Below are 22,227 nucleotides of genomic sequence, written 5' to 3'. Positions count from 1 at the left end.
AAGAACATTGAATAGATTACCACAGGCCTCCCCAAAGGAGCACTAGAGCAACATGATACATGCAAAGGGTGTAACTTAGCGAAGTACACAAGAGGATACATGCAAAGGATAATTTCCAAGGTTGGGGCTTTTCTTCCACCTAGAACTCTATGTAACTTTCAGAACTCATAAGAAACGTGAAGACATTTCTTATTAACCAAAAACAGAAAGCAAGACTTGACCTGACTTACCCAACTAGAACTGAAATTCCATCACACACTTGGTAAATATGCAACGTACAGGTCATGCTTGCAACTATGAACATAAGGGACCAAAACACTATCTGATGTTTAATAGGAAGGGTCATTGCCTCCTCACATTAGTTGTTACAACACCAATTAGGTCTTGCATCCATTATTTATTCATTTACAAATAAAAACATGAAAAATTCCATGAAAGAGAACTATTCCACGAAGTGTCCACATAAGAAGACAAGCAAGAAGACCTCAAGAGGAGCAATAGGTGAAGCTTTGGCTTCACAATTAGAGCTTGGTTTTACTCTCATTGCATGTACGACCATCACAATGATGGGAAGTGTATGGTACATGGAAAGTGATGCCTTGTTCCATATGATGGGGAACAAATATTTTTTCAGTGATTTGGAGGAGAAGGATCTCTAAGGGTACATCAAGATGGGATATCATGGAAGGTATAGTACGACCAAGATTGGTGCAGTCACCTTTCAGAAGGAGTGATTTGGAGGAGAAGGATCTCTAAGGGTACATCAAGATGGGATATCATGGAAGGTATAGTACGACCAAGATTGGTGCAGTCACCTTTCAGAAGGAGTCGGGCTACCCTCTCAGTCTCAAGGATGTGATTTTTTTTTGGGTCTAAAGAAAAATCTTGTATCTATTGTAGTTTTGGAAGACTGTGACTACAATGTGATCTTCAAGAAAGGAAAGGAATTCTTGAGACACATATCCATAGGATAGGTGAAGAATATTGAGGTTTGTGTGAAGAACCTCTACAAGATATATATGGAGGGTTGTGCTGCATTGAATACAATGGCAGAGAAGGTGTAGAGTCATTGGTAATTTTGACCAATGAATTACAAGATATGGTTGGATTCATTTCTTCTTTCTCCATGTGATCTTTCACTTCTTGCACCTTTTTCTTCTTGATATGTCCTTCTATCTTGGGAGTTTGAAGTGTGGTAATACTTGCCAATGCTTTAAAAGATATGTTTTGATTCATTTCTTCTTTCTCTAGTGTTGGGTCCTAATGTATATCCCCTCCTTTTGATGTTTTTTTATCCTTTTCTTCCTCCTCTTCATACTCTACATTTCAAGTTCTATTAATATTTCATGTTTTCTAAACACAACAACAGTAACATTATGTGAATATATTATTCTATATTGAGAGGTGATTTCTCAAGATTCATATGGATTTTTTCTCTCCAACAGAAATATGTCATTAATAAATTTAAAGAATTTAAAGCTCATGTAAGATTGTTGAAGAAAGAAGATGATGGATTGTTTCACGAAAACGAAAGAATTTCATAAAAACAGGGAATATCAAGGAAAAATAATACCCCATACACACTTCAATGTAATGTAAGGGAGCTAGATTAATAGTGAATAAGAATTAATATAAAATGCAAGGAGATTTATCAATGTGCTGGATTAAGACATAAATTGTAGGGAAAAGAAAAATGCATACTACATGTTACATTGTAAAGGGTATGGTTGAAGGTATTCTTGATGTCACTCTAGATTTTGAGTTCTATTAATATTTCATGTTTTTTAAACACAACAGATTAACATTATGTGAATATATTATTTTATATTGAGAGGTGATTTCTCAAGATTCATATGGATTTTTTCTCTCCAAAAGAAATATGTTATTAATAAATTTAAAGAATTTAAGGCTTATGTAAATAATCATATAGAGAATACAATAAGAATGTTGAAGAAAGAAGATGATGGAGTGTTTCACGAAAATGAAAGAATTTCATAAAAGACATGGAATATCAAGGAAAAAGAATACCCCATGCACACATCAAGCTAGAGAAATAGTGAATAAGACATTAATATAAAATGCTAGAGAAATAGTGAATAAGACATTAATATAAAATGCAAGGCAATTTCTTTGGCGAAAATGAAAAAATTTCATAAAAAACATGGAATATCAAGGAACAAGAATACTCCATGCACACATGAATTTAACAAAGCTAGTGAATATACTGCATGTTACATTGTAAATTGTTTTTTATAATAAATCATTTTCCAAAAATACTTCACATTATTAATAAGAAAACTTTAAATTATGAAAACAAACAAACCAACCAATTATATATTTGATTTACAAACCAACAACATTATACAAATGAATTTAGAAAGAAAAAAATAAAACACTGGTGGTGATCACAGCTTTAATGTCCATATTTCTGGAACTCCCACTCACTATTATCTGCAGCAATATATACATAAAATAAGACACTCGTGGTGATCACAGCTTTAATGTCCATATTTATGGAACTCCCACTCACTATTATCTGCAGCAATATATACATAGTGAGATTTAAAATAAAAGTTCAAATGAATCTTCAAAGTAAACTTCCTCTCTCATTGTCCAACCAAAAATAAAGTGAACAGAAAAAAAACTAACCATAATTTTCCTTAAAAAGATTCATGTTTCCATTTCAAAATAATTTCACTCTACTAAAATGCAACCCTAAAGATTAATTGCGAAGAGGGAAGTTTAGAATACATACCTAATGGGCAGACTTGTCTTGTCTTAAGCCACCGACTTATGCAGTGAAAATGAAAGGCATGATTGCAGGTTCCTGTTTCAAATGTAAAAAAAAACATATAAAACCTTGATAACCTAGAGCTTAACCGAATAATAATAATAATAATAATATACCCCATGCAACACTGCATTCTTCAGTGGTTTCAGTTCCTTGATTTGCCTGACACTCTATACCTATATGTACAAAAACAAAAATAATAATATTATTTTCAAATTTCATATGATTTAGTCAAACTGATTCAAAAATCTCCCAAAAACAATCCATCTTCTCAATTTTCTACCATTAAATTATATAAATAAATAGCACATACAGAGATCCATAATGTGGTTTCTGCAAATTGCACAATTATCGACCTGGATGTCTGCATGCAGAAATGATTAGATTAAAATTGTGTTAGAATAAAATAGTAAATCATTCAAGTTAAATTGGATATTTTTAGTGAGAAGGATTCTTGTGTCAGAGACAGTTTGAAGACTGGTGTAAAACGACTCTGTTTTGAATAAATAAATAAATGCAACAAGTAAGGTTGGAAGCGCATAATACCCCATGCCCAGAGTGCAACAGCATTCCATTTCTTAATTTCGAATCTCTTATTCTTGGTGGAATTAGTGCATGGTGCCACAGCTTGACTACTGGAGCCCTCTCCCTCTCCTTCTCCTGTAGACTCTTGGATCATCCTCCTCTCTGCGTCTCTTGATGCCATCACGCCCTGCCCTGCCCTACGAGATCGAGATTGCACAGTTTCTGCCCTACCAGATTGCCCTACGAGATCGAGATTGCACAGTTTTATGTTGAAACGAACGATCAAAAGTACGCCCTACGAGATTGAGATTGAGATTGAACAGTTCAATTTTACGTTGAAACGAACGATCAAAATACGCCCTACACACTTTCGGGTGGTTTAAACAATTTCAGATCATGTGTCAATGAAACTCAACACGATATCACATATATACCAGATCGCAATGTATTTATACGTGCCCTTTGGTGCTTCAAGTTTTTATTACGAATGAGCCGACCATAAAAGAAAATGAGACTTTCTTTCCATTAAATCAGGACTTTCTAAAAAATTGATTTTATCGAGTAATAAATGTTGATTTCTTTATTGACATAAATTTAGGTAACAATATTTTTAACGGGTATTTATTAATTTTTACAATAAACTATATTTTGTTTATTTATTAAAAACTTGCAATATGAATAACTCTCTCTATATTTATTGTAATTTATCTACCAAATTATTGATTTATTAACCATATGTATTACTATATTTTGTCTTTTAATTATTTTCAATAATTAGTTTGAATAAAATTAAACCTAACCATTTTAGTAAATATTATTATTTAAAATATATTAGTTTCATATTTTTTAAATTTAAAAAATAATAAAAATTTATTAAATCACATTACAAAATTATTTATTCGTTGATGTATATTTATGGTTAGTATCTTTAATCATCAACCATTAATTAATTATTGAACCGACCATGTAATTTTCAATGCAAGGTGGTATTGAGTAGTAGCTACATGTCCCACAACCCTAGAAATGATATAGGGAAGAAGGCATGCATAAGTCATGATGAAAGTTATGATTCATCCCAAGTAGCCTTGGCCATGGTTGGGGGAGGAAACTCAATCGTCAAACCATAAAGATAGCTTCTAAAGGTAAAGGGACGGGAATGGGGTTTTGAACCACCAATTGGACCTTTTTGTGGGATGCTTTTCCTTAAAGAGAAAGTATGGAGTCCTCTAGAAGTTTTTTAGCAATAGATTTGGGTCATAGTGCCATGAAAATTGTTTTGGGGTTGGGGGGATGGATGGAGGTGCGGAACCTAGCCCTAAGCCCTAAAGAAATTCTTTAGGAACCTATGGATAATACTGTTAGCTCAAGCATGGGTTTTCTATCCCAGGACATGGCTATGATGGAAGCATGGACTTTCAACCACAAAAAAAGCTTTTATCCATCTAGGCCAAGAAGAATGCCTTGAAAAACCACACATGGGCTCTTAGAGATGTGTTTGGCTTGTGATTATAGATCCCATGCCACTAAGTGGTTTTCACTAGTACTTATGTCTCATAGGACCCTAGAAACGATTTATGGAATAATTTAATGCAGTAGGTCCCAAAAAAACAATTGAGTGTCCAAGGTGGCCTTGACCATGATTAGGCGAAGAATCTCAAGCCTTAGACCCAAAATATAGAGATGGGGTTTGAGGGATGATAAAGGGAGAGAGAGAAAAGTGGAGAGAGAGAGTTGGAGGGGAGAGATAAAGAGAGACAGATCAAGAAGAAATACATAGGGATATAGAGATAGATATGGTTTGAGGAGAGAGAGGGAAGAAGAAAGACATAAAGAGAGATGAAGGGAGATGTATAGAGAGAAATAGTGATGGGGGAGAGAGGGAGAGAGACAATGAGGGAGGGAGGCAGGCAAAGGGAGAGAGAAAGAACGCGAGAAAAATTGAGATAGAGAGACAGAGTGAATGGAGATTTCATTATTTTTGTGACAAAGATGTCCCATGTTTTGTCTCCTTCCCTGCAAAGGTTATCGAAATGACCTATACTGGTCATTTTTAATTCCTATAAATAAATTTAATTGGAAAAAATAACATTGGTTTGATTTAAATTTCATAATAAAAAAATCCTCTAATTCATTTTGGTGTAGAATGGGAATATCTATTCCCTTTCTGTTGAAACTGTAGCAAGAAAATCTTAGTTTGACTTTGCCTTGGTCAAACTAGAGAAAATTCGAATTTCTATTTCCACATAAATCTTGGAGGTAGTTAACTAAGATGACATGGCACTTGTCACTCAGTTAAGTAATTTAATTCCAGTCGAGGAAGCTTCAGTTTAGTTCAGTATGTTTGATTGCTAATTTGCAACAATCTATTTTAGTTAATTTGAGTTATTATCAGTTTAACTAGTTCTAACTATCATAAGAACTAGTGGAGGTCAAGTTATGGAAGCGGAACTTCAACCACACTTAGTGATCAACCAGTTATCTAATCAATCAACCAAAAATAATTGTTGCATGTAGAGAATTTGAGTTACCTAGTTGAGATGGAGATTCCAAGGCAGTGTACTATGAGTGGTAGCATATTCCCATGTGTACAGGTGATGCATGCAGTCACATGAAGGACGCTAGGGAATTGCACAATTCAATAGTGGAGATTCCTAAATAATATGGGCCAATTTGCTAGGGAAACATCACAAGGAATAAGAGCTTGGGGGGCTTAAAATTGGCTAAATGTTGGTTAGGGTCATTCAATCAGGCAACGGGATAGACTATACATGTGCAGGGTGTGCTCAAGATTGATTAAGCATACATATTTCATCTCTATTATGTGATTAATGAAATATAGATAGTAAGCAATTTTGAGTAGTTGCTTTCCCTTAGATAAATATGTGTGCATGTGTGTGATGTTTCCTTTTGCATGTCTATGATTTGTGTTCTATATGGTGAATTAACTTCCGCCAATAGGTAGAGTAGCTTCAAGTCTTGTGATTTAGTAAATTCATGAGAAGTATCGAATCTACACATTAATTTCTACATGGTATTAGAGCTGGAATCACTCTGGTGAAAATATTTTGAATTTGTCATTGCAGGAGATTTAAATTGGAAGATCAATGTTGTAGGTTTACTCCAGGACTGACAATATGGTTTTCAATGGACTAAGTCTCGACTATGCCCTTGAGGGAAGCTCAGATTGTGTTTCTTGGAAGTACCGCATGGAGGTAGTACTGGAGGATAATCGGTTGAAGGAATTCATTGATAATGATATTCTGAAACCAACAGCATCTGATGCTAAGGATCTAGTATAATGGAAGAAGTGTGTAGCCAAGGTGACGAGAATCATATTGGAGGGAGTATGATACCATATTTTCTCAAATCTCCATGTGAGATAGACTCTGCATGCAATGTGGAAAGCAATGATAGATTTGTTCTAGAATAGTAGTGACCATAAGAAGTTGGCACTCAAGGACAAACTTTGAAATATCAAGATGCAGAGGAATGAGACCATTCCACCATACCTGAGAGGCTTCACACAATGTCATGAAGATCTTGGTAAAGTTTCTGTTACTATAGAAGTGGATGATTTGGTGGGCCTATACCTTCTAAGCCTTCCCAAGAGTTGGCACAACTACCAAGATCCTGTGAATGGGATGAAGAAACTATCAAATTGGTAATTCTTATTGTCTGATTTGCTATAGGAGGAAATAAGGTGCTTTACTAGAGATAGGACTTCATCCAATGCCAAGGATGAGGATAATTGTTCCTTGGATGGAAATGAAAATAAAGGGGAAGGGAAGAAATCCCAATCAAAAGCAGAATATAGCCAAGGGGGGAAGAAGAAAGACTTGTCCAGAATCAAGTGTCTTCTCTTTCATGAATTTGGGCACTATTCCACGAAGTGTCCACATAAGAAGATACATAAGAAGACCTCAAGAGGAGCAATAGGTGAAGCTTTAGCTGCACAATTTGAGCTTGATTTTACTCTAATTGCATGCATGGCCATCACAACGATGGGAAGTGTATGGTACCCTGAAAGTGGTGCCTCATTCCATATGACGGGGAACAAATATTTTTTCAATGATTTGGAGGAGAAGGATCTCCAAATGCACATCAAGATGGGATATCATGGAAGGTACATCGTGACTGGGATTCGTGCAGACACCTTTTAGAGTGAGTCAGGCTATGCTCTCAGTTTGAGGGATGTGATGTTTTTCTGGGTCTAGAGAAGAATCTTATATTTGTTGCATTTTTCAAAGACTGTGGATACAATATGATCTTCAACAAAGGAATGGAATTCCTGAGACACATAGCCACATGATAGGTGAAGAATATTGAGGTTCGTGTGAAGAACCTCTACAAGCTAGATATGGAGGATTGTGCTTCATTGAGGGCAAAGGCAGAGATGGTGCAGAGTCACAATGTGAGTGAATTTTGGCATAAAATACTTGGTCATTTTGATCATGGCACTTTAAATATCATGCAACAGATTACCACAGGGCTCCCCAAAGGAGCACAAGAGCAACAAGATACATGCAAAGGGTGTACCTCAGCGATGTACACAAAAGCCACTTTCCATGATTGTGACATCACAGAACATGTAGTCCTTGAAAGGATCAACTTTGATGTCTATGGACCTTTCTCGACAACCTCCACTGCTAGACACAAATTTTGTCATATTTATTGATGACTTCTCAGGAAAGTGTTGGGTCTTCTTCATGTAGAAGAAGGATGAGACTTTCTCTAATTTATTAGAGTTCAAGGCACTAGTGGAGAAAGAAAGGGGCAAGAAGGTGAAGGATATTAGAAGTGATAATGGAGGTGAGTACATGTCGAATGAGTTTAAAAAAAATTGTGCCAAAGAAGGAATTCGGTGAGTGTTGACAACACCCCACAACCCACAATAGGATGGGGTTGCTGAGATGAAGAACCATAGCATTATGGGAGTAGCACATGTGTTGTTGCATGACCAAATCCTACCTCTACAATTGTGGGTTGAAGCATGCAACACAACGGTGTATTTACAGAACAAGGATCCTCATTGGATTATTGGCATGATCACACCAGAGTAGAATTTCTCGAGGAGGAAGCTTGATGTGTCACAGTTCAATATCTTTGGAGCCTCTACTTGTTTCCATGTCTCCAAAGAGTAAAGGAAAAAGTTAGAGCCTACAAAAGAGTTGGGGGTACTTGTGGGTTACACAAAAAGTCCCCAAAACTACCATTTTTATTTTCCATCCCTTAGAGTGACATATGTTTGAAGGGATGTCAAATTTGATTTAGTGTTTCTCAATTCTTTTATTGGCTGAGAAAAGAATTGAGAATAGAGTTGAGAATAGATTTCGTTCTATATTTATTTCTTTTTGTGATAGATGTTGTATATGAGTATCTTTAACAACACACATATCATTTTATAAATATTTATATTTATTTTCCCTGTTTCGTTGTTTCAACACACATAGCTTATTATAGATATTTATATTTTATTTTTCTTTATCTTTGTTTCTTAGTTTTTGAGAAAATCACATTCTATTTTTAAGAAATCACTTTCATTTTATTTACTTCATCCTACATTTTTTTTCCTTTTATTATGATTTCCTATTCAATCCTTAGACTATTTTGAAGTAATATTATTTTGCTTTAGCAATACTGTTTAGCATTATTGGTACGTTCCTTTTATTCCCTACTATATCATGGGATAGTAGTATAATGAATAGTGGTATAATGAGAATGAGAATTTTTTTTTTTTTTTTTGCATCTAATAATTTTTGGAAACATGCCCTCAATCCTATTGTTGTATACCAATGCTCCACCAAGCCCCACACACATACTTTTCAGGATGGACTTGAATTTTTTAGCACTTTCAAGAATGGACGCACACTTCTATGAGTAAATTATTTTTTCCAATGTACAATATCAGGATATCAATCTCATTAGAGGATTTAAGAGTTACCTCTCATCATTAATGTCTTTAACAAGGTTACACAATAGCAGAAGGAAACATTGGAATTAGGGCATACAGGTTGCTTGTAAGTAAAATTCTGGAGCTAGTTTATGATTCAATTTTTTTCCTTGAGTGTTGATTGCTTCTAAGTTTGTAGTATCAAAATTACCCAGTAATCCTCCTCTAATTGTCTTTCACTTCCATTTTCATTACCCAATCACCCTCCTCTAACTGTCTTTCAGTTCCATGTTCATCAACTTGTTTCTTCATTAGATTTTGCACAATTTGAAGATATTCCATAGGAACTATCAAAAATTTTTTACTCTTTGTTGACACCTAATCATAGGGATTGGGTGAACAACTATAAATAAATAACAGAGTAAATGGAGAGTCATCAGGAGATGAACTGAACAATCACTCCCTCTTGTATATGATAATGAGCAACCTGAATGAATAATACAATTACATTTGAGGATTTTCCTCCTGGCCTAACATGGAATCAAAGCCAACTCTATTTTTAGCATTCGTTCCCCTGTGACTCCTATTCCACCTATTCTACCTATGTTCCGCTCATATTGCAGAACTGACACCTTTGAGTGTATTGTGGTGCCTATTCGAGCATCTACTATTGACACCTCCAATTCGGATATTAGCACTCCCAAATCAAAACTCCGCTAAGTCCAAAACTTGCAGAAGAAAACTTGAAGGCTAATGAGGGAACGCCACTACGGGAAAAGACTCAACTGTTGTGGTGCCATTGTGGCTCTGAGCCATATTGTTTCAATGTTGTTTTCATAACACCTCCCTCACACTAGTATCATTCATAATACCTCCCCAACACTATTTAATACACCTTTTCTTATTGTTATGAATGCATTGTTATGAAAGTATATGCTCCCATACCATCACTCCCACACTGTCGAGCACCTCCAATACTCCATACGACTTGCATGCTGTCATATTACAAAGGCCTGCCACTACCTATTATATACGCTATGTGGCCATACCACTCCCGGGTTACCCACAATAGAATTGTAACTGTGAAATATAATATATCCACAGACTTCCACTCTGCTCACTCCATACGTTGCATTAAAATCCTACCACGTTGCACTGCTCCTTAGACCATACGGCCCCTCCTCCCATGTTGTGCTATTCCTTAGACCATACAGCCCCTCCTCCCACACTACACTACTCCCACATCTTCGCTCCTCCACATATATCTGCTATAGGGTATCCTCTTCCTCTTAACTTGTAGGACAAGTCCCACCACTCGCAGTGCCTCCATATAACTCCATTACACGGTAAATAAATCCGATTTATTTCTAATATCTCCCCTACATACTCCCTCTCCCAAATATACCATCCCCCAGTAATACCTCCACCCTATACATATCATATTGTGATTGTTTTACCACTAGAAGTACAAATTGTATACATTGGCAGCACAAGTACTTTTGCAATACACAGATTTTTAAAATGCATTCATTAATATCTATTGTGGAAGTGGTTCTCACCAGCAAGGAGAACTATCCAGAACGGTAGTGGAAAATCAAACACACTCTCATTTTTAATGAGTTGTGGAAAGGAGTGTGTGTTGGAAATGGGGACAAAGAGCGAGAACAACCTACCTCAGATAAGGAATTAGCCATTTGGGAAAATAAGAACAACAAGGCTTATGCATTGATTGCAACATCAGTAAATGAAGAGGTGAGTCACCATATTTTTCCATTTTCAAATGCTTTTGAAGCCTTACAAAAACTGAAGGAACCCTATGACTCACACTCTGCACTTGAAGTTGTTCAACTCATGATTAAACTATTAACCCTCGAATTACAAAATGATGATCCTCTTGCTCTTGCATTAGAAGCTAAATCTATTATGCATGATATCAAAGTCACTAATGTTGAATTGGATATTCCTTTGATAGCTTTTCTCAAGGAACTTTATCCCACTTACTCAAATTATCTTGAGTCATTGCAAGCAAATGGAAACCTGAAAGGTATTACCTTTGACTCCCTTGTGAAAAAAATTATTGAAAGAGAGAAGGCTTTTTGGAAGAAGAAAACCCCTCTGTATTCTGAAAAGTTTGTGTGCCTTGCTCATAGAGAAAAGAATATTCCTCGAGATTCTTCTAGAGGAAGAGGTGGTCGAAGAGGAAGAGGAAGAAATTTCAGAGGCAAGGGGGGCAGACACTCTCAAGGAGAAAAGTAAGATTTGTTGTGCATACACTGTAAAAGAGATGGATCACATGATGCATCCACATGCAAGTTGCCTTGGGACAGAATTGAGTAGGAAAGAAACCAAACCAAAGGTGAAACTAATGACAAGGAGAAAGGTAAATCACCTGAATCCGCTCACTATGTTGGGGCACACTATAATATTGGAGTAAATGAAAGCTTATTTAATGCTTCACTTAATTCAATCTTGGAAAAACGATTGGTTTCTTGATTCAGGAGAAACTTGCCATGTGACTTTTAGAAGAGATTCTTTTGAAGAATTTACTGACAATGTTGATGGAGTAGTGTACTTTGCCAACAAATCAAAACTCAAGCCATCAGGGCCTAGCACAATCAGGCTTAAATTGCTTGCTCTTCCTGACTTTCTTTTGCATCATGTTCTATATCTCCCATAGCTAAGGAGAAACTTGTTGTCCTTGGTCCACATCGAAAAAAGAGGACAGTCCATTCATATTTTTGATGGCAAGCCTGAGGTGAGAAAAGAATTAGACCACTCACTTGTCATGACGATGATTGAAGAAGAAAGGCTTCTCAAGCTACAGGCTACCTTTGTTTGTGCACAGAATCTCTCATACAATTTTCATTATCAAGAAGGTACATTTCCATCAAGTTTATTATGGCATGCTAGCTTTGGACACTTGAACTATGATAGCCTTGCTTGTTGAAGAAAAATGGTGTTACTAGTTTTCCTACAACTCCTAGGAAACTTAAACAATGTGATGCTTGCATTCTAGGAAAGCATAGAAAACAGTCTTTTCATGATTCAAATTCCAGATCACATAGAAAATTTGAACACATTTATTTAGAGTTATTTGGTCCAATGCTTGTTTCTTCTGAAACGGAATTGAATATATGATGACATCTATTGATGACTACACTAGAATGTGTTGGGTTTATTTATTGAAGAACAAATCTGATGCTTTTCAAACATTCAAGAACTTTCATAGTGTTGAGATTTTATGTTAATTAAATTTGGAAAAAATCTCATGAATGTGACAATAATTGAATTTGTTGCTAAATTAGCTCGATTTATTCCCGAGGAGGAGTTATTGCATCCTATATTTGTTGTGAGAGAATTTATGATTAAGTTTTATTCTCCCAGCTATAAAATGTAAGCCCATAGAGAATGTGTGAGCTGAGAGGGTGTGAGGAATTATGTTGTTGTAATCTCCTGTTGAATAATAAGATTGTCGATGCCTCCGTTTTGGTGGATGTAGCCCAGATTGGTTACGTGAGCCATGTTAAAATCTGTGTTTTTTCATGGTTGAATGTTGTGTGTCTTATTTGTGTTTTAAATTCGGCTATGTTAACTCTAACACTTGGTATCAGAGCAGGTTGTTGAGCGGGTACGTGTGACAGAGACCAAGATATGCCAAGTCTGATGCATGGATCTAGATGTACCATCGAATGAGACGGTGCTGTGCAGAGGCAATGTGGATGCATTGAAATGCCGAAGAAAAGTGTTTTACAATTGCAAAATTGAATGGTTGTATACGTTGTGTCAATTCAGACATAAATGGTACCATATCGATTAAAATTGATTTTAATATCATTGTAATTGTAGAATGTGGCTCGGACCTGGAAATGGTCCAAGAGGTTAATCCATTTGATGGATCATATCCTAACTCAGACGAAACGTTTGATTGCCAGATGTGATAAATAATGCAGAGGTTAAATTATATAATTGCCGGAATGATGTTTTGCAGAAGTGGTAGATTCAACGGATGAAGACAAATCAATTTACATAAATTGATGCTAATTTATGTTAAAGTTCCTACACAAGGAGTCAAGGGCGCAGAGAAAGCGTTGTCAATTCAATGATGGATGGATGGTAAGTCAGTGGGATGTTGAGATTCAAATTCATTATAAACTTTATGCAGATAATGAAGAAGTTACTACAAGTAATAATCAACAAATTGTGGAAGTACCAGAAACATCTTTAAGGAGGTCCACAAGAATAAAATGTCTTCCTAAAAGGTATGATGATTATGTTACTTCAATTTCTTTAACTGCTAATGATGATGAACCTTTATGCTATCAGGAAGCTGTAGAAGGTTATAAAACTGAAGAGTGGAAAGAAGCTATGAAGGACGAGATGATGGCATTTGTCAAGAATGGAACAAGGGATTTGGTAGAACTTCCTAAAGATAGAAAAATTGTGGGATGTAAATGGGTTTACAAATTGGAAAGGGGTGTTGATGATACAGAGGACAGGTAAAAAGCAAGGCTGGTCGCAAAAGGTTTCTCTCAGAAGGTAGGCATTTATTTTCATGAGATATTTTCACCAATTGTAAAAATTGTTTCAATTCGAATTGTATTAGCACTAGTTGCTTTACTTGATTTAGAATTACAACAACTAGATGTTAAAACTACATTTTTACATGGAGGTTTAGATGAGGAGATTTACATGGAACAATCATAAGGGTTTTTTCAAAATTGCAACAATAAATTTGTCTATCGGCTCAAGAAATCGTTGTATGGTGTGAAGCAGTCACCTCGACAATGGTACAAGAAATTTGATTCTCTCATGATGAGTGAAAATTATATAAGAAGTGAAAATGATCATTGTGTTTACTTTAAGAAATCAAGTAATGGCATTTTTATTATCTTAGTGTTGTATGTTGACGATATGCTTTTAGCAAGCAAAAGCATAATAGAGATCAATAGGTTAAAGGCTCAGATGGCTAGGACATTTGATATGAAAGACCTAGGAGCAGCAAGACAAATTTTGGTCATGGAGATATTCAGAGACAGGAACAATGCTAAGCTGTGACTATCACAACAGAAGTATATTGAGAAAATACTCTTGAGGTTTGGTATTAACAATGTGAAGCCTGTTTCAGTCCCTTTAGCTTCCCATTTTAATCTTTATTCTAGTTTATGTCCTAATAAAAATGAAGAAAAAGAATATATGTCTCGAATTCCATATGCCAATGTAGTAGGTTGTTTAATGTATGCGATGGTCTGTACTCGACCAGATATTTCACATGCAGTTGGGGTTGTTAGCAGGTATATGACAAATCTAGGAAAAGAACACTGGTCAGCAGTGAAATGGGTGCTTCGGTATTTGAGAGGCACAAGTGATTATTGTGTCACTTATAACAGGAGTAGTGAATTTGTTTGCGGATATGTTGATTTTGATTTTGCAGGTGATTTGGATAAGAGAAGGTCAACTTCAGGGTATGTCTTTACTCTAGCAGGTGGAGCTATTAGCTGGATGCCAAAGATATAGAACATTTTTGCTTTATCCACTACTGAAGTAGAATACATAGCTACTTCACATGCTTGCAAAGAAGTGATTTGGTTGAAAGGTTTGTTTGGTGAGTTTGGTAGGTTACAGGACAACATCAAGTTATTTTGTGATAGTCAAAGTGCAATTCATTTGGCTAAGAATCCGGCCTATCATAGTAAATCAAAGCATATACCTATCAAGCACCATTTTGTAACACAGGTTATCACTGAAAGGGGAGGCTCTCTTCAAAAAGTGCATACAGAGGAAAACTGTGCAGACATGTTCATGAAACCAGTTTTGTTAAAGAAGCTACGTTGGTGTGTGGCTTCTCTTCGCTTGCAGAAAACATAAAATAATAAAGGAAGAGGGTATCAGTCTAATTGTTGTAAAGGTGGAGATTGTTGAGATTTTCTGTTAATTAAATTTGGAAAAAATCTCATGAATGTGACAACAATAGGATTTGTTGCTAAATTAGCTCCATTTATTCCTGAGGAGGAGTTATTGCATCCTATATTTGTTTTGAGAGAATTTGTGATTCATTTTTCTTCTCCCAGCTATAAAATGTAATCCCGTAGACAATATGTGAGCTGAGAGGGTGTGAGGAATTATGTTGTTGTAATCTCCTGTTGGATAATAAGATTGTCGATGCCTCTGTTTTGGTGGATGTAGCCCAGATTGGTTGGGTGAACCATGTTAAAATCTATGTTTCTTCATGGTTGAATGATGTGTGTCTTATTTGTGCTTTAAATTCTTCTATGTTAACTCTAACACATAGATGCATTTAAAATGATGCACAATCTCATATTGGCTCTATTCGAACTAATAATGGAAAATAATACACTTCAAATGAATTTGAAAACTGTCTTCACCAAAATGGGATCAAACATCAAAAAACCATGCCTTATAATCCCGAACAGAATGGAGTATCTGAAAGAATGAATAGGACAATCTTAAATATGGTGTGCTCCAGGATGTTTTTCAAAAATGTAAAATTGATGTTTTGGGTTGATGTAGTTCTATGTGCTATATATGTAAAGAATAGATGCCCATCTAATGCTATTAGAGACAAGACTCCTTATGAAATGTGGTATGGGCACATTTCTTCAGTAAAGCATCTCAGGGTCTTTGGTTCCACATGTTATGCCTTGATACCAAAGGTACATAGAAACAAACTTGGTGCAAGAAGTTGGGAGTGTATTCCTGGGGTATTCAAACACCTCCAAAGCATACCGTCTCTGTGATGAAGTCAATAAAATGTTTTTTGTATCTAGAGATGTAATCTTTCTTGAATCTTCCAAAACTGACAATGTTTTTGAGTAGCAGTTTGATCGCTTGGATAGATTTTCAAATGAAAAAACATTTGAAAAATTTGATAATCAAATTCCATATCTTGAAGGGGGGAATTCCTATACTAGATCAACCCATGGAATCTTCTTCTGAAGCACTCTCTCCCCCACATGAAACTTCAACAATAAATGATACTTTGAGTGATGTGATTGATAGAATTGGGAGACTCAATCTTGGTTCAGTCCCAACTCAATCGATGGAGACGCTTGGACCATCTGGGAAAGCTCCCCCAAAGTGGCTAACAAAGACACTTGAAAGTGTTGATTCTTATGAGGTTGGAAAGACAAGAACTAGGAATTCAAACTGGCAAAATGGAGGTGATGTAGATGACTTTGATTCACCTGTTGATGTGGATGTTCCTTATGATTGTGAATTGATTTTGTCTAGAGATTTTGAGCCAACTTCCTTCAAAGAAGTTGCTTCTCATGACGAATGGAAAGAAGTAATGCAAAAGGAGTATGATGCCTTAATAAATAATGTCATTGGGAAGCTGGTTGATCCTCCATTGGGAACCAAGCCACTTGGCTGCAAGTGGGTCTACAAGAACAAGTATAAAGTTGATGGCTCACTTGAAAAGCACAAAGCCTGGCTTGTCGCAAAAGCTTTTGCACAGAAGGAGTGGGTCGATTATGAGGATACTTTTTCCCCCACGGCAAAATGGGCTACCATCCGGACACTCTTTGCCTTAGTAGCTCAGAGTGGTTGGAAAGTCCACTAAATGGATGTAAAAACTGCTTTCTTAAATGGAGATATAAAAGAGAATGTCTTTATGTCCCAGCTTGAAGGATTTGTTATGAAAGAACATTAACATAAAGTATGAAAAATTGTGAAATCCTTGTATGGACTCAAACAAGCACCATGAGCCTGGTATGAAAAACTAAGTGAGCATCTTTTGAAACTCACTTTCAAACATTATGATCTTGATGATGCAACTTTGTTTGTCAAGAAGGTTGGAAAAATATTTGTATATCTTGTGGTATATGTAGATGATATTTTGATGATAGGGGACAATGAAAGCTACATTGCATCCATAAAGAAGGAATTTATCAAAGATTTTGAACTGACTAACTTGGGCTACATTCATTACTATCTTGGTATTGAAGTAACTCAACAACTGAAGTCCATATTCCTTTCTCAAAATAAGTACATTGGAGATCTGCTGAATAGGTTTTGCATGACTGAATGCAATCCTCTGACTACTCCAATGGAATAAAACTTAAAGCTCACATCCATTGAAGGAAAAGAATTTGAGGATGCATGTAATGACCCCAGGTTTATGTAAATTTGAAAGTTACTGTGGTAAAAGACTAATACAGTTGTTGTTATGTTTTAAACAAAACTGTGGCAAACAAATTTTGAATGAATAATTTAATTTAAATATTTTCTTGGAATTGCTGGCAGCCTCTAAGAGGTGAATCTTAAAGAAAAGGATCAGTTGTGATAACTGATGGAACTACCCTCTAAAAGGGGGAAAAAGCCCTAACTGAGGCATTCTGTGCTGTTGGGACAGACAGAGGAAAAAGAAAACAAAAATCTTGCTCCAAGAAGAAGGAGAGCAGGGAGGTTAAGTCTGGTGAGGACCAGATAACCTGGCACAAGGAGTGCACTGTTCCTGTTGAGGGCTGGAGGCCTACAGGATTGCTCGGGGGGAGAACTCCGTCTGAAGGATGGATCTCATTGGCTGGGAGGAGAGCAGAAATTAAGCTCAGGTGACCTTCTGTTTGAACAAAAACCATTCCTGACAGAGGAAATCAGGTACGGTTCCAAACTGGTAGTCCCTGATAGAAAAAAATGAAAATGCATTAAAGTTGCAGTAATTTGAATAGGAAAAGACGGTTGTTTTTCCTAGATACTGTTAAAAGAATGTACCTTGTGAACTTGAGGTAGAAAACTGTTAGTTAATGGACAGACGGGGATAATACCCGGGTCAAGTAAAGGTTACAGAGTTTGTGTAAGGCTGTATAGGAGTAGGTAGCCTGAGTCTGAGCACTGGTTACAAGTAACCGTCTCGATTCATTTCCATTAACAGAGTTCTTCCGTTCGACAGAAAAATAATGCATTTAGAACGTAACATCGCAGACCAAAAGACTGAATCCCGAGTCTAGATTTGGGAAAGATCATTAACATCCAGACTTAGCACTCTGAGCTAAAAAGCCGACTGCGGTTGGAAACAGTTCCGAATAATGGAGTAGTTAATAACAAAAACAGACATTAACCTGTGCAAAACTACTTAATGACTCTGTGTAGAGAGTATTCTTAAACGGGCGAACTTATAAAACAAAGAATAGTTATATTCTTCCAAATATTTACTATCGGGTCACGGTATTCACTGCACAAAAAGACTCCAACAAAGAACCTGTGACAAGGTCTTAACCGTGCACTGGTGGAATACAAGCAAGTGAAAGAACTGTGTGATGTTGTACAGGCAAGACAGTGGTGTTAAATGTACATTACACATTGCATGTAGCCCAGAAAAAGAAACATTTAAGCCAACCCGAGAACTGAAGTAAATAACTGTGAGAGATGATTTAATCATAGCAGAGAACCTGTGCATGCACACGGTGATGGATATTATTCTTAGTATGGCCAAAAGGCGATGCATGCAAATAAAAATACAAACCCTCATATTAAACCGATGAACTGTAAAAAGTTATGCATGAAAGCTCGCGGGATTCCTTAAGGAAAGGGCTTGAGCGTTCAGACGCTGAACAGCCACCGAGACATATCATGTAGAATGATATTATGCAACCTTAGAAGTTGCAGAGCGCGTGAGCTGAAAACTGTCAACATAACCTAGTAACACCGAGGCGGAGGCCGCGTGTGAGCAAGTAATGCCATAGAAAAATATAACCCACATATCTATATGCAAAATCGGCAACCAAAATGAAAACTCCATTAAAACACAGGAAATGCCCGAAGGCTTAATGTCTATGTACTGTTGCAAATACTAGCAGCTTCGACGGAGCACTGTCCAAATATAAATATATCATTACATTCAAAAGGGGGTCAAGCCCCATAAAACTAAGACGGGTTCTGATCTTAAACCCCAAATATTATATGGACCATACAATCAATATCAAGTTGTTACAGGACGGCCTGATAATTAATAGTAAAGATTGAACATACACGACAGAGCCGGAGGCTGTCTACAAGCGTAAACCTCGCAAGAGAGGATTCTCCGTCGTATGCAGCGAAGGCAGCTATAAGGGTTTCCCACAGGGAATAACCGACAATGGAAGCAAGGAATCTGTGCTGAAACAATAAAGATTCATACCAAATTATATGTAACAGCTTTAGACTGAAACCTCTAATCACTATAAACCAGGGCAGGGTACGAAAAGTCATAACATACCTGTGTAATGCCGGTGAGATGCGCCGCTGGAGAGAATGCCATAGATCGATCTGCAGCGTAGCAGGTTGCAGCTATACAAACCCGACAAGGAAACTATGAGAAAACTGTAAGCGTTACCTCCGGGTTAACAAAACTTCAAAACTTAACCAAGGACTGTCAACTAAATTTACCTGCGAGGATTCGATGCTGAACAGGAAGACAAACCCTGGAGGGTTGCAGTCTGGAAGCACAAGGGAGTTGGTATCGAACCGTGGAAGGAACATCGAACCAGGTCCGCAAAGGCCGCAGCACCAAATGAAGACAATGACAAACTGAATTCACTTAAAAGTCTTAGTAAAACCCTTGACAATTTCCAACCCTCCGATCACCAAACTTGATCTGAGCCGTCGAAGTCAGGCGGGAGCCTGTGGCGATAAAACCAAAGTCCGCAATCCCAAAGCATCACGTGGCTGGTGAAACCAGGTCATGCCACCTGCCCTGGAAGTACTGCCGCTTTTATGGTAGGATGAGTTGTCAACAGGCACTGCGGCGGGACATCAAGTCCACACCATTAACCATTGGAAAATATCTCGAGCAGATTGTCATGGGTAGAGTAAATCCAAAGTATGGGATATATTAACTCTGTGATGTATGTATATAGAAAGGCAGATCGAATATGTATATCCGTAAACAGTTGTGCATATATACATTAAGATGCTCAGGCTTATGTATATGTTTAATAATTTCTCATGCTTATGTAAACGTTTTGATAATTGAAAAATAAAGGTAAAGTGCACTTGTAGGCATATAGAATTGGCATGGTTATGGGTATAATGATTGGAAAGTCATATGAGCGTTATGTTTAGGTAAGTTGATATGTATAACTTTTAAAAAAAAAATTATGGATATATGGATGGGGACGTGACAAATGGTATCAGAGCCCAGTTTCAACACTGTGGCCTCAGGTAGAACATATCCAGTATGCAGAAGCGTACACCAAGCAATTCATGCAGGCTAACAATGTACTTGACTGTGTTCTGCTTATTTGAACTGATATACAGAATTGCAACAATCAACAGTTAAAACCAGAAAGGAGACAAAATGCAAGAACCCGACAGTAACCCTCAAGAGAATGCAGAACTGTGGGTGCAATTGGATACAGAGTCACGGAGTACTAACCTTGCAATCCTGGAAGCTGTCCGGGAATTGAAAAATGAAATGGCACGGTTGCGAGAGGACAACGCACGCCTGATAGTTGAACAAGAAAAGATTCTGAAGAGCCTGTCAGACAGGCAAAACCCACCCCTGTCCAACCCCAGTGCAGAACAGCAAAGGGTAACAGAAGAACAAAATCATCAAATGGAACCTGAAAATTCCGAAGATAAGGAGGATCACTCTGATAATGCACCTCAACAGCAAACATCAAAATGTTAGAAAGTGGAATTGCAGGGAGAAATCCGAAAGATTAAACCTCCACATTTTTATGGTGAGCAGGAGGAAGCTGCTGAAGCCTGGTTGATCAATATGAACAAGTATTTTCAGTTGTATGAGTACGACCACAACCTGAAAGCAAGATTGGCAATCTTCCAGTTAGAAGGCAAGGCAACCTTGTGGTGGGAGGAAATCAAGATAGTCAAAGGGGTCAGCGAACGAACTATTACATGGGAAAAGTTCCAGAAGTATTTCAAGGAGAGGTACCTGACAGAGCGCTTCTATGATGAGAAGGCAAGAGAATTTCACGACTTAAGACTGGGACAGCAGACCATGGACGAGTTCATTAATCGTTTTACCTCGCTGCTACGTTATGTACCTTACATCAAGGAGGAAAAGGCCAAGGTTCAGAGGTTTGTGAGTAGCCTACCTTCCTACATAAGGGAAAGGATTGAATTCAATAATCCTAGAACCATGGATGAAGCCATCCGTAAGGCGAGAATCTGTTACCAGCAGAGTAAACAGAAGGGGGACACTTCCAGCAAGAGATGGAATGAGAAAAGAAGTGGTCGGGTGGTTGGAAGCAGCAAAGGAAGTCGCAGCAGTGGGAATAAGAGTACTGGTAAAGGACTAAGCAACAGACCTGCTGCAAGGAACGCGCCCCGGTCCAGACCAATGAGCGAATCTAAGGCAAATGAGCAGTCTGTTAGATCAGATGGTGAGGGGATGACTAGACCACCAGTGCAATGCTGGGGTTGTGGAGGACCCCACTATGTTAAAAACTGCCCACAGAGGAAAGGAACAGACCAAATATCTCAGATACATGAGGCATCAACAGTTGGGGACGTGGCACGTAGTGTGCCCAGAATCAATGCGGCGCTGGAAGACCGTCAAGCGGAGTACCAGCCATCTATGATTGAATTCGAAGGTAAAATCTCAAACCTGTCCTTAGCTGTTCTTATAGACCCAGGGGCTACCTTAAGTTATATTAGTCCGAATATAGTAGAACAGTGTAAACTGTAAGCTGAAAAATTCAAAAATCCGTGGCTGGTCCAACTAGCTACAGGAGCCAAGAGACGAGTCTTGGCCAAGGTAAATAATTGTGCCTTAACCTTAGCAGGGCAGCCAATAGTGGCAGATTTGAATGTATTACCGTTGGGCTCCTATGATATTTTGATTGGGATGGACTGGTTGGAGAAACACTGGTCTTTGGTGAACTGCAAGACCAAGACAATATATTATAAGGATGACCTGGGAGATCAGCAGGAATTGCAAGGAATCAGACACCCTGTGCAGATTCGACCTATTACAGCTACCCAGTTAGCTAAGTGCATCAAGAAGAAATGCCAAATCTACGCTATCCAGGTGGGATAGGCAAATCAGAAAGACACAACTGCC

The 22,227-nt window shown here is 37.4% G+C and overlaps 1 protein-coding gene across 1 annotated transcript; it reads right to left on the bottom strand.

Annotated features, from left to right (window-relative positions):
- Positions 1-2,413: 2,413 nt before the first annotated feature.
- On the bottom strand, positions 2,414-17,803 carry LOC149203376 (uncharacterized). Its single transcript, XM_089401850.1, has 6 exons — positions 17,657-17,803; positions 3,338-3,611; positions 3,105-3,155; positions 2,908-2,967; positions 2,756-2,827; positions 2,414-2,451 (listed from the first exon to the last, which is right to left on the bottom strand). Exons 1-6 carry the CDS (start codon positions 17,801-17,803, stop codon positions 2,414-2,416), a joined length of 642 nt encoding a protein of 213 aa, XP_089257976.1.
- Positions 17,804-22,227: the final 4,424 nt, after the last annotated feature.

The sequence above is a fragment of the Pinus tabuliformis genome, chromosome 2_1 (genome assembly GCF_031772625.1).
Source record: "Pinus tabuliformis cultivar Carrire ecotype Pingquan chromosome 2_1, CPIR1, whole genome shotgun sequence".
Classification (NCBI taxonomy): domain Eukaryota; kingdom Viridiplantae; phylum Streptophyta; class Pinopsida; order Pinales; family Pinaceae; genus Pinus; species Pinus tabuliformis.
The sequence above is the reverse complement of the archived record's forward strand: the minus strand, read 5'-3'. Positions and strand labels throughout refer to the sequence as shown.